The sequence below is a fragment of the Pristis pectinata genome, chromosome 16, assembly GCF_009764475.1.
Source record: "Pristis pectinata isolate sPriPec2 chromosome 16, sPriPec2.1.pri, whole genome shotgun sequence".
Taxonomy (NCBI): domain Eukaryota; kingdom Metazoa; phylum Chordata; class Chondrichthyes; order Rhinopristiformes; family Pristidae; genus Pristis; species Pristis pectinata.
In genome coordinates this window covers 17,264,243-17,278,030 of record NC_067420.1, presented here as the reverse complement: position 1 = coordinate 17,278,030, position 13,788 = coordinate 17,264,243, and the positions used below count along the sequence as shown (strand labels likewise).

At 38.4% G+C, this 13,788-nt stretch overlaps 1 protein-coding gene across 1 annotated transcript in view; it reads right to left on the bottom strand.

The window, feature by feature from the left end:
- dpm1 (dolichyl-phosphate mannosyltransferase subunit 1, catalytic) overlaps positions 1 to 13,402 on the bottom strand; it is a 54,649-nt gene extending 41,247 nt beyond the window's left edge. Inside the window, exon 1 of the mRNA XM_052031494.1 lies at positions 13,140 to 13,402. Coding sequence (XP_051887454.1) covers positions 13,140 to 13,264 — 125 coding nt within the window. The 5' untranslated portion in view covers positions 13,265 to 13,402. The remainder of the gene's footprint in view (positions 1 to 13,139) is intronic.
- Positions 13,403 to 13,788: the final 386 nt, after the last annotated feature.

Below are 13,788 nucleotides of genomic sequence, written 5' to 3'. Positions count from 1 at the left end.
ACCAGCTCTACAAGGAAAAGACTGGCTGAGAGAGTTATGGATGAAAGCTCAGGGAGAATAAAAGTTTCAGTCATAGAGTCGCATAGCATGGAAACAGGCCCTTCGACTCAACTCGTCCATGCTGACCAAGATTCCCATCTAAACTAGTGCCATTTGCCAGTGCTTGGCCCATATCACTCTAAACCCTTCCTATTCATGTATCTGTCCTAGTGCTTTTTAAGTGTTAATGTATATGCCTCAACCACTTCCTCTGGCAGCTCATTCCTCTGGGTGAAAAAGTTACCCCTCAGGTTCTTGATACACCAACCCTGGGAAAAACACTGTGCGCTTTCACCCTATCTACACCCCTCATGATTTTATATACCTCTATAAGGTCACCCGTCAGTCTCCTATGGTCCAATGAATAAAGCCCCAACCAACTCAACCTCTCTCCCTAACTCAGTCCCTCGGGTCCCAGCAACATCCTCTTAAACCTCCTCTGCACTCTTTCCAGTATAATGTCATCTTTCCTATACCAGGGTGACCAAAACTGAACACAATATTCCAAATGCAGCCTCACCAATGTCTTATACAGCTACAACATCCCTATTTCTATACTCAGTGTCCTGAGTGATGAAGGCCAGCATACCAAAAGCCTTCTTCACCACCCTGTCTACCTGCGACGCCACTTTTAGGGAACCAGGTACTTGTACTCTTAAGTCCCTCTGTTCTACAACACTCCCCAGGCCCCAAACATTCACTGTGAAAGTCCTACCCTGATTTGTATTCCCAAAATGCAACACCTCACACTTAACCAAATTAAACTCAGTTTGCCATTCTTCAGCTCACTTACCCAGTTAATCAAGATCCCTCTGTAATTCCTGACAACAATCTTCATTGTTTACAACGACACCTAATTTAGCATCATCTGCAAACTTGCTAACCATGCCTTGTACATTCCCATCCAAAACATTGATATAGATGACAAATAGCAATGGGCCTAGCACCTACCCCAGGGAACATCACTGGTCATGGGTCTGCAGTCCAAAAAAAACAACTTCCGCCATCACCCTCTGCTTCATACCATTAAGCCAATTGTGTATCCAATTAGTTCACACTTCCTGGATTCAGCAGTGAATTTTTTTTGGGAGATTACGACACTAACTCTGCACTAAAACTTGCTTGCAATGTTTCCAGCTGTAGAGTTTCATGGACAGAAGTCGTGGCAAACCTAATTTTTTTTTTAAACACGTCACAATGCTGACCAAAAATGTAAAAAACTACACTCAAAGAAGACGTTGGTGATTATATTTTGAGATACAAGTCGGTACCATTTCTTATTTGGAAGACCATTCACACTAGTTACTAATCACAAAACTTTGTTGACCATTCTGGGACTGAAGCTTGCTATTCCCACAATGAAGATCATGAATACAGGTATGTGCCATGCTCCTGTTTCAATATTATTATGATATCGAGCACAGAGCATCTTTAACAAAACAATACCCAATTTGTGGAGACTATCTTATGCAGAAAGTTACACTCTACAGGTGATAGAATGTCACAACAATGGAAAAAGTTTACTTAGCAAATCAACCTAATTTTGAGCCAAGTATATGAACATGTTCTCCTTGTGACTGCCCGAGTTTCCTCCAGGCACTCAAGTTCCTTCCATATTTCAATGATGTGTGGATTGGTAAATTAATTGACCACTGTAAATTGCCCTTAGTGTGTGGGTGAGTATAGTGGCAGAAGTAGAATCTGTTGGAAGTTGATGGGAATGGGGGGGTGTGGGGAGAATCAAATGAAATTAGTGTAAATGGGTGTTTGATAGTTCGCACGGACTCAGTGGGCCATAAGACCTGTTTACATGCTGTACAGCTCCATAAACTCTTTGAACTGTCTACCAACCAAGGATACAAAATGGAGATATAGGGCAATGATATCAAAGGAACTGAAAAAGCAAAGTAATGGAAGAACTCCATTCAGAAAACTTGGTATATTAAATATGTAATAGCAAGAGATTTAGGATCTGGTCAGTATGTCATGCAAAACATAATCTGCTAAAGCACCACTCCAGCTGTATAAATGAGCTTATTGTGAAAACAAATTATTGTGAAAATGGTTGGATGGCTCTTTAAATTAATCGGCAGCCATTCAATGTGGTTAGAAATAAACAATGCGGAGTCATACTTCAAAAAAGAATGCATGATAGAGGAAGTCAGAGCTATCTTTTTCAGAGGTTGTAATGGAACCTCTGAGTAGCTATGGAATAAAGCACTACTTCAATTCTTCTTACCACCCAGCTTCAATGAGGAAGCAAAATGGTCATTTCACATGTTAAAAGGAGACAGTGCAGAAACAGGCCATGGAAGGTCAACTGAACATCACAATAAAACATTGATTAGCAGCAATGTTTCTAAGCTAGAGATCAACACCACAATCCACAACAGGGTACACTGCAATGGAAATAATGATGCGTAGCCTCAGGTCCTGGGCAAGTCTTACTTAACCCAATTTGGAGTAAGAATGTGGACGAAAGCAAGTCAAAGCAGAGTAGGCATCAGTACACAACTGCAAGGATGAGCAGTTCAGTCTGCACGATACAGTTCTTGTGCCGATACTTCCAGGTGGGTCAGAAATGAGAAGATGTAACATTAGGGAAGTAGTGGAGATAAATGGTTCGAAAAATGATTTCATAAAGATCGGACAGAGATTCAAAAAAGTTCACGTAGACTGCTTGATCCTACAGCATGATACCCAAGAGAATAGTGAAGATGATATATGTCAGCTATGCCTGAGAATAAAGGTGTTCTGTATGTGAATCCCACAATTGTGCAAAAAGAGCCAATTATATATTTCTAATGAAGATCTAAAGGAGACAACTTTATTAAATCCAGAGGTGGGTAACACTCTAGCAATATTTGTTGAATCTGTAAATTCAAAATAAATAGCATTAATACTGCTGCTAAGATCACAGATGTGAAAAAGTGCAACATGGTTAAATTTATAGATATGCTAGATCAGTTTGTGCTTTTCTTAAAAAGTAGAGCAGTGTAGTATAAGTAAACGTATTTCATTATTTATGACGTGCACTAATGTGTGGAGGGGCAGTGTTAACAGAACCTTTGAATTAATTAGTCATTTAGTTTGATATCTTTGTGTTTCACATTTAGCGATCTGTACACTTTGCAATGGACTTCATTAACAGGTCCTCATTGATTACACATACTATACAGGGATAGGCAATAAACACCCTGCAAGTAACGTTCACATCCTTGACCGAGTTATAAAAAGTCTTCCGACTTGTCTTCCGAGGTTGTGAGAGTATGTGGGAGATTCGCTCTCTATACAAGTTCTGCTCTATCACAAGATGGAGCACAGGTGAGCAAAAAGGAATATCATTTCATTTTCCAGAACTTTAGATCAGTCAATTTCATTAAGATGGCTTCAAAAATATTTTAAATACTATTTTTAGAACCAGTTAACTTTTAAAAAAGCACAACTACAAAGGATCATTAGATGAGATTTAAACTGTTTAAGTAAATTTTATTCATAGTGCAATACAGTTCACAAGCTAAAAGGGGAATATTTAAATGATTATTTTTAAAAAACAAGAAAACTGAAGCTTATGTCTGAAGAAATTGATTCATGGGTTTACCCTGTGTGTGCACCCACTTAATCATTTGTTTTTGTTTAAACAGATTTAGTGCTTGCTATTATTCAGCTTTACCACATCTGGAGATGTGTATACTGTAACTGGTTGCTATGTTGGGACCATAGCAACACAACAACCAATGCCTGGCGCTTTTATTACACAACAATGTATTGTTGGCTGTTGTCCACCAGCATAGTTGTGTTCCATCTATGCAGGAAATGCTAAGCTTTAGTTAATGATAGCGGACTGATGTTGAAAAAAAAGGATTTGAAATAATTGTCACAACAGTATTTTAGATTCCCCTCCAACCCTCACCAAGATAACAATATGATAAACTAAAGTCTTTTTGTCAATACCTTATCAATCTGCAACAATGTTCTCAGAAAAAAAGTGTCTAAACTGCTTCTTTGGCTACATTAGTTGTAGGCATTAATCAACCTAATTGCTTGGAATTTGCCATCAAAACAAAGCCAATTTGTATCTATGGAAAACCTTCCACTGACCGAGAATGGAAAGCCAATGATTAAATTTCTGTTTCATGTACAGCACAAGATTTTTTTTTGTTTTAAAATCAATAAAATCTGAAACACCACTCCCAAAGATTTACTTGGAAGATCACTTTTATTTCCCCCTACTGATAAAAATCCGTGCCAACAATAAATATCAAGTATGCAGAATTTACATTTTCATTCATTTTGTTTTAAGAATGCCATATATGACTTTCAAAAATACTACTCTGATTTGGTTTTGGGTGCACATTTCACTGGTGTGATGGCAGTCAAAAAGGCCAGAAGACTAAAAGCTGGGCAAAAAGTACATGGTATTCATGATAAGGTGCAAGAACATAAAGAATTAAGAAATAAAGTAAAGGCTGAACTAGCTGATGACTGACTCTAACAGCTTTGATTTAGTAGCGCTTTAGAAACTAAAAGCTGATGGATCCCCAGTGATTTTTTTTTAAATAACCAAAAATTTTGCTGTACACTATCAAATAACAAAGAAGCACCCCTGAAATGAATCAAATAAAAACATTCAAGCCCTACTCATATTAAAGGTTTCATTCTATTTCATTTGATTCTTAACTTTGTTAAAGCAGTTAATCTTTTTTGTTATTGTGTACAATTGGGATATTGTTTGTACTTCTGTAAAACATCTCAAACTACAGGCTGCCATACATATTTCCTTCATCTTCCAAGTATTAACATTTGTACAAGAAAAATAAATGTTGGTTTTAACACACAAAATGACTGGGTACCGTTCAAATTTAAAATGTGTTCAACATCCTGTACGTACCATTTATTTAGAAATGACATTACAGTTGAATAAAGGGGACATCACAACTTTTGTCTTCCCTATGTTTGTCTGAAATGAATCCCATTCTGTAAAAATGTTTTAATATAGGAATCAATTGCTGTTTCATTAGTGATGAATCAGTTGGATGCTAAATCACAGGTAGCAATATTTTTGTCATATATAAGCAAAACCAGGCCCAATTTTATTGCATTTTATGTATGACCCAAAAATAATGTATATCTGTCAGAAACTGTAATATAACAATTGAATCAGAAGGTGGCCAATACATATGACTCTGTTAGGTTTCCAATAATAGTATGTGCTAAGTCACATACCTTAAATCAGTTACAATGCTAGAGCAATGGGCAATAACCGATCCCAAGAGCTTTGTCAAATGTTTCCTGTTAATGATAATAATTCACCACAATAAATGCTTATCTGCTTCATTATCAATAGATTTGGTTCACTGAACCAAACCAGAGTTGTTTTACCCTACTGAATAGGCTTTGGTATTCTTGAAGATTGTTAATTCAGCAGGGCGGAGGAGGTCAGTGAGAGTAACGTCGGAATTACGTGGATTGCTCTTTCACATTTGGCGAAATGACTGCAAGCATGTTTTTACTCCCTTGTTCACTTGAGTAAACTGGAAATCCTAATCCAATGTTCTTCATCTTTTAGAGTCATACAGCACAGAAACAGGCCTTTCAACCCACTGAGTCCATGCCAGCCTTCAAATGCCCATTTAAACTAATCCTAACCCATTTTATTCTCCCCATATTCCCAACAACTCCTCCCAGATTCTACCACTCACGTACACATCAAGGAAACCTGAGCACCCAGAGAAAACCCATGTGGTCACAGGGAGGATGTGCAAACTCCACACAGACAGCACTGAAGGCAGGGTCAAACTTGGTTCCTTGTAGCTGTGAGGAAATGGCTCTACTAGCTTTGAGTAACATTTTGTTTTATTTTACATGCATATTATTACATAGTGTTTGCAGAACTGAAACAGTTACATGCATGAAATGTTTAAAACCTTCATTCTCAAAGAACAGGTTGTTTTAAAGCTGATAAGTTGTGGGCTACATAATGAGCAAAACAGATTATTCAAAAGGAAGGATTTAAATAGGGTGGTGAAAAAGGCATATGGCATGCTTATCTTCACAGGGCAGGGCACAGAATATTACATTTGGGACTTATATTGTAACTTCACAAAACACTGGCTAGGCTGCACGTGGAGCACTGTGTGCAGTTCTGGTTGCCACACTGTAGGAAGGATGTGATTGTACTGGAGAGAGTGCAAGAGGAGATTTACCAGGACATTGCCTGGATTTCAAGACTTTGGTTAAGGGGAGAGATTAAGGGGAGAAATCTGCTTTCCTAGGAGCAGAGGAGGCTTGAGGGGTGATCTAATGGAAGCGTATAAGATTATGAGAGGCATACATAGGGTAGACAGTCAATCTTTCCCCCCAGGGGATTATCTAAAACCAGAGAACATAGGTTTAAGGTGAGAGGTAGGAGTTTTAAAGGGGATCTGAGGGGGCAAGTTTTTTTTAAACACAACATGATTGATATCTGGAACACTTTGACAGAGAAGATGGTGGAATCAGATACAATTATTACCTTTAAGAGGCATTTAGACAGATACTTAAATAGGTAAGGCATAGAAGGATACGGTTATAATGCAGGCAAATGGGATTAGTGTAGTTGGGCAAAATGGTTGGCATGGATGTGGTGGGCCAAGGGACCCATTTCTGTGCTGCACAACTCTATGACTCTATAGCTAGTACCATAACACTAACACCTGCACAGCACGTGATTATTTTCATCCTTTTATCATACAGAATAATGAATTTGTAATATTTATGATCAACATCTGTTTGTTGTACATGTTATGTTGCATAAGGCAAATATGTGGGTTCCATAGCTGCACCCGTGTTCAGCCATGATAGGATCTGTGGTGTGGTACAACTCTGGATATTTTGCCTTATAATTCTAAAGGAAATTCACAGATCTAAGTCCCCAACTAGTGTTTAAGGCCTTGATTGTCACTTCAACTAATTCTATTTAGTGCACGAGTTCTATCCAATTTGGGCAGATTTATTATTTTTCTGTGAGACTATTGTTGTACTACAAGAGTATACTATCTTCTACTGGAAGAATGGAGAGAAAACGGTCAGGATTGGTTTCACATAATCATGGAATTGAATTTCATGATTAGTTCTTAAGAAATAGCTGCCCAGACCAATAAGCCATCAGCATAGACGCTGAGGGAGGGTGAGGGTTACTATGGAAAATGCAGAATTTAAATCCTAACTGAACAGAATAACGTTATAAAAAGAAATCTATTTATGATCTTTAGAAACTCACACTCATTACAAATTCCACCGAACCCAAAGCCAAGCCAACAACAATTAGCCTCTAATTAATCTCAGATTGTGCCTATGTATTCCCATTAGTTTATGTGGCTTTAAAAGGGATAGATCACTTGCACACAATCAGAATAATACATAACACATTACATGTTGTAACTATATAACAGTGTATTTTCTAATTTGCTACAAACAATGCTGTGGGAAACCAAATAATAATAGAAAATATTTTAAAACTATTTTCATACATTTCTTTTTTCTTTCTACTCTGTATTCTGGGAAAACGTACCTTATGTAACTATATTGCAAATGCAATTTTAATTATAAAGTTGGACATAGGAACTCATAAAAATAAAAAGTACACAGTTGAAGGCATGCAGATCCCATTCTGAAATGGGATCTGCATGCCTTCATCACATTATTGCCTATCAACACTTGAGAAAATGACAATTTTTAACAGGTGGAGATTGGGAAAAATTAAATCCAAATGTAAACAGCCACATCAATAATACTCTTGAAATAATAATTTGAATACCTTCATGAATATGGTGCTACTTCAAGCAGCTTTACACAAGCACAAGTTTACAGCCTCAATGCAGGGTCCACTGAATTTTTACCAATCCTTAAAAGTAATTTCATCTATTTTTCTCAATGATGTCTTTGATAGTATCAAAGTCATGACGTAATGAATTCCTTTGAGAATAATGTTTATTAATGCAGGCAAATACGGAAGTTATTTTTTTATATATTTTCAAACTGGGATCTGGGGACCTCAAGGAATCTCCAAATTTATCTGATTTCTCTCCCTTAGGGATTGAGCTGCTCTTGAATTGAGCATAGTTCATCCTTAGTGCAGTGAAATGTCTTATTTTTCCTGTATTCACAACTTTGTCTTGCATTTTATGAAGAAAAACACATTCTGAAGTATTTATAATGGTCTTTCTGGTTAATATCTTTCACAAATTACAGCAAAATTGCCTTGAAGTGGGCCAATAATTCCAGGAGGACACTTACTTTCTGATTTTAAGAACCACTGATGTACATCAATATCCCATAAATAGCAATAAGAAAATGAATCAGTTAATCTGTTCTTGCTTATTTTCATTTAGGGAAAAATGTTGCTCAGGGCAATGAATAAATTCCCTGGTGTTCTTGAAATAGCGCCACAAGATCTTTAACATTCATTCTGAACTGATAGAATAAGCAGATGCAGCCTCTGTTTAATATTTCATCTAAAAAAACTCTTAAACTCCTTCCTCGGTATCATGCTGTCTGTATTAAGTGCTCAAATTAAGGACTAGGACATAGGCCCATAACTTTCTATTTTAGAGGCTAGGTTGTTACCAACTAATTAAAACTGAACCTTTGGAATATTTCTAATACTGCAAAAATGTTTCATTTTGCTGTGCTCTGTTGCTCTGTGAGGAAAAGAAAAGCATTTTATAGCCATCTGCTGTTTTCACTCGTACAAAATCAAGAGGAAGCCATTTTAAATGTCTTTTTTATGAACTATTTAAAATTTATAATACATGTTTCATATGGCTTAAATTTAAAATATACCACCAATAATGACATGCCACTTTCACATACAACTGCAAATACAGATAAATGAATACAAGAAATTCAGTGGTGTTGCAGTGCACAAGTCACTGGCTTTTCAATGTTAGTCCATGGGTTCAAATCCAGCCCTCATTATTGGGTTAGTAGTACATTTTCCCTAATGGTTGTAAACGCCTCTGTGATCACAATTCCAAGTCAACTCTTAAATGCCAATGGCTCAGACTGTGGCAAATTAAAACCTGTAGTTCTGGCACAATTCAATTTAAGCTGTTCACATTGTTGCAGCACAGCTTCAGAAGTCAAAATCTTCATTGCTGATCTGGGAATGTTCTGTGCCACAACTTACATTTAGCACTTTCAACATAGTAAAATACTCCCATGATATTTTAATGGAATTATTTAAAAATGTAAATTTTTCAAGAATAATATTTTAATCACCTTATTGAGTGCATCTTTTCTTTAAAAAAAATACTCAAAGTTATGGAGGAAAACCTTTTTAAAAACAAAAAGCCAGAAAACTTTAATTTTGTGCCAATATCTTTATTTTGTTGCATAGGTCTCACTGTTTAGTGCCAGACTGCAACCATCAGTATACCAACTCAAAGATACTCAGCTCAAAATGCTCCATTCAGATAAAACATATTTGGAAGGACCAAAATACAATGGTACAAAGAGAATTGGAGGACAGGGAGATAAATGAGGTAGAGATCAGAAGCAATGTAAATGAATGGTGGGACAGAGTTCAAGACATTATAGTCAATGTCTACTTATATGATACTGTGCAATTTAAGTATGTATGCCAGAGTAGCCACAACACTTTATTTAAATACCAGTGATAGAACTATATAGAAAATCTGCAGAACATCATAAATACATTAGCAATCATAGAATTTTCGAAATGTTTATATGCAAATAATGAATATATTATTGAAGAAAATCAAAATATATGTCATAAGCACAAATAGTTTCAACAATATTTTAAATTCTCCATTTCTCATAACAGTCCTGTTAGACAATTTTGGGGATCACTCCAAAAACGGATACTACAAAAACTAGAAAGTATATCATATGCTACATTGTGCAGGCCACACTGTTCACATTCCCAAAATAGACACTTTATTCCCAGCTCAATTGTAGGAGATTACTAGGTGGACAAAGAAAACTATTCATGGATGTGCTCAAGGCTTCCTTGAGGAAGTGCAACATCCCCACCAACTCCTTAGAACCCCTGGTCCATGATCGCTCAAGATACAAGTGGAGAAAGAGCGTTCGGGATGATACTGAGAATATTGAGGTCATGCATCAGGAGCAAACAGAAACTCTGCATAAGCAGCTAAAAAAATGTACCACCTTGCAAAAAATGTACTACCCACCTGCCCATCTCATAAGCCATCTCCTGTCCCATCCTTGGAGATGTCTGCAGTTAACACATTGGTCTTATTAGCCATCTCAAAACCCACAAAATTGGAGTGAAAGCAAGTCATCCTTGATCCCCAAGGAATGCCTGTGAAGAAGATCTCATGTGATACTGTTGATAGAATGTTTCTTCTTGATAAGGAATATGACAGTATAATCAATTGATATTATGGCAATTTATAAATAGATAGACAGATAAATAAATAGATGGCCTTGAAGTCAATTCAACTCTGTTGCAATGTTTCCCACCACCGCCAATAAGTTCAGGGAGCTTATGCAGTGTCATGTTCATGAAACCAGAGCTCAAGGAAGCTACAGGAGGCTGTAAGGTTGTCAGCCTTTTTAAAGTCAAGGAAAACAAAATTTCTGATTTCCTGGAATACATAAATACTTAAGATACTAAATACTGTCCTTTCTACTGCAACATTCCAATGCCTTGAGAAATAAACTGAGAAATGAATTTTTGAGATGCTATCACTTTGCAATGTTGAATCAAGACAATGGTAAAAGGCTACGTAATGAGAAAAAAGAAATCAAATCAGTTAAGTCTGGAAAGTATGTAAACCCGGTGACAACTAACATTTAAACAGTAACTCTTGTATAGGATAGTTTTGGTTTTGATTAAAGAAAGCATCCAAGCCTGGGAGTGACATAGGGAAACTTCATTATGCTAATCATGAGAATAGTTCGATCAGCTGCTCTCCAGCCCTGAGGGATAAAAGGTACACACCCACCCCATGAGAATGTTACACAGGTATACAAGGTACTGGGTGGAATAGAAAGTAAAATGTCCCAAAACACTGCACAGGATCATTAAAGCGGAATATAAATTTTAAGATTTGTGAACAAAAGCTTGGTCAAAGTGGCAGGTTTTAAGGAGTGTCCTAAAAGAAGAAAGAACTCCTCTTCAAACTAAATTATAATGGAAAGTTTGGACTAATATTTGGGAAGACATGCTAGACTTTTGGGTAGTGGATTAGTAGTCCGATACTGCAATGAGATAATAGGTTTCTATGAAACATTGAGAGAGATGGGCTAAATGGCCTTTCTAATTGGCATTTACCTTTTCATTTTCTGTGTCAGGAAAGCATTTTATGGATTTACCAAATGAGCAATAATTTAGAGCAAGACATTCAAGTGCAAAATGCAACCTATATTTACAGCAGCCTGTGAAATAAACTGCTTCATGCATTTAAAGGAGTCTTTAAAAAGTCAACATTTTTTGATCACAAATAAGAAAATGAAAAGGAAAGCATCAGGTCTGTTCCTTCCAAAGATCATGCACATTACTTTGCCATGGTCCCTACCATTCTATTTATGAGGCAGTTTCCAATTGACGATCTTTTAGAGCGACCAGGTACAGTGCTCAAGTTACTTGCTATTAGCCAGAATCCTGGTCTATTATTCCAGTGACATGATCAAGCCCCCCATGGCAACTGGGAATTTAAATACAAGTAATTAAATAAATTTGGAATAAAAAGCTTTCATCGGTCAAGGTAACCATGAAGCTACTGATTGGCATGAAATAGATCTGCTTCTCTAAAGTCCTTATGGGAAAGAAATTAATCATTCGTACCAGATCTGTCAATATGCAACTCAAACCTTTCAACATGGTTGACTCTTAACTGCCCTTTGAAACAGCCTATTTGGTATGAACAATAAATGCTTGCTGGCTATGTAAAGTACAGACATTTACTCTGTAAGGTTCTGCAAATCAAATTCCTGAATTATAGCTAAAATAAATTAACCCACGTTCAATGGTATAGTACTTGGCCATCCCTACAGCCAGTATTTTCCACCCTTGACTTTTTACTTTTCTGACTGGACAATTCCAAGATCATAGTAAGATAGCACAGAAACAGGCCCTTCAGCCCAACTCATCCATGCCAACCAGGATGCGCATCTAGACTAGTCCCACTTGCCCATATTTAGTCCATACCCCTTTAAACTTTTCCTATCCATGTACCTGTCAAATGTCTTTTAAATGCTGTTACTGTATCCTCCTCAACCACTTCCTCTGGCAGCTCATTTCATTATATCTATATGAAGAATTTGCCCCTCAGGTCTCTTTTGATTCTTTCCCCTCTCAACTTAACCTATACCCTTTAGTTTTTGATTCCTTTCTCCTGGGAAAAAGACTGCATAACCTATCTATGACCCTCCTGATTTTATACACCTCTAAGGTCCCCCATCATTCTCCTACACTCCAAGGAGTAAAGTCCTAGCCTGCCCAACCTCTTCCTGTAACTCAGGCCCTCGAGTCCCGGTAACATTCTCATAAATCTTCTTCGCACTCTTTCCAGCCTAACCACGTCTTTCCTATAACAGGGTAACCAAAAACTGTACAAAATACCCCAGGTGCGGCCTCACCAACGTCCTGTCAACTGCAACATATCGTCCCAATTCCTATACTGAATTCCCCGACTGATGCAGGCCAGCGGGCCAATCCCACAAGAAGTGCAATAATTATCAGCCAACATTCAGAAGGGAAAATAATGTATTTATTTTGGGCGGAACCCGTTCGAAAATATCTTGACCGAAGGACTTTGCCTGTCAGTCGGCCCCTTGTCCATTTTGGCAACATTTTGTGGGGAGCAGGACAACAGTCAGTGAGTCTCCTCTCTCTCTCTCTACCAGCAGATGTTCTGCGGCTCCATTTACCTCCTCAGCCCCGATCGCACGTTGCCCCCACCCAACCCCCGATCCAGTCTAACGGGCAGCCCCGGGACGGTGGACCTCTCGCCCCCACAGCCCCCTTCCCCACCCGCAGGCGGGCTCCCGGAGCCTGTCAGTCGCGCACCGGGCTGGAAGCCGGGCCTAGCGCCGGCGGACGAGCTAACGCTGGCTGCGCAGCCGGGTACCTTTCATCGAAGTATCGGACCAGCAGCCAGACGATAAGCGGCAGGTTGTCCCTCTCGTTGTAGGTGGGCAGCAGCACCGAGTACTTGTCGCCCCGCCGCCTCCCGGTGCCCTCCCCACTTGCCATGTTGGAGGATCCGACAGGAAGCTGGTGCTTCGCCCAAAACAAACCCTCCTGCTGCTGCGGCGGCGATTAAAGTATCCCGACCGCCTGAGTGTGAGCGTCTGAACTTCCAACAGACTGCGCGTCGTAAATCCAGACCTGCCTTTGTGCGGCGCGGTAATACAAGTCACAATTGCTTCCAGAAACAACAAAACAGCTTTTGCATACAGCATCAGCTTTGAACTGACAATAAAACATGTGCAATGAGTACACTCTCCTTTGAGTATCCTGCACCAATGGCAAAAGCTTTCTGTGGTGAGGATTGCTTGAAGGAACAAGAGTTCCTATCAGCATTATGTGGCAACCATACATCCACTGCCAGCAAAAGGTTCGAGTGGAAGTAGTGTTGAGAGGAAATAATAATGAATAATAAAATCTTTTAAGTGCAGAAACAGGCTATTCTGCCTTACCAGCATATGCTCCTCATGAGCCTCCAAACTTCTTAAAAACTTTTCTGTTTAATTTGTGTGTTCGGTTAATTGCATCCA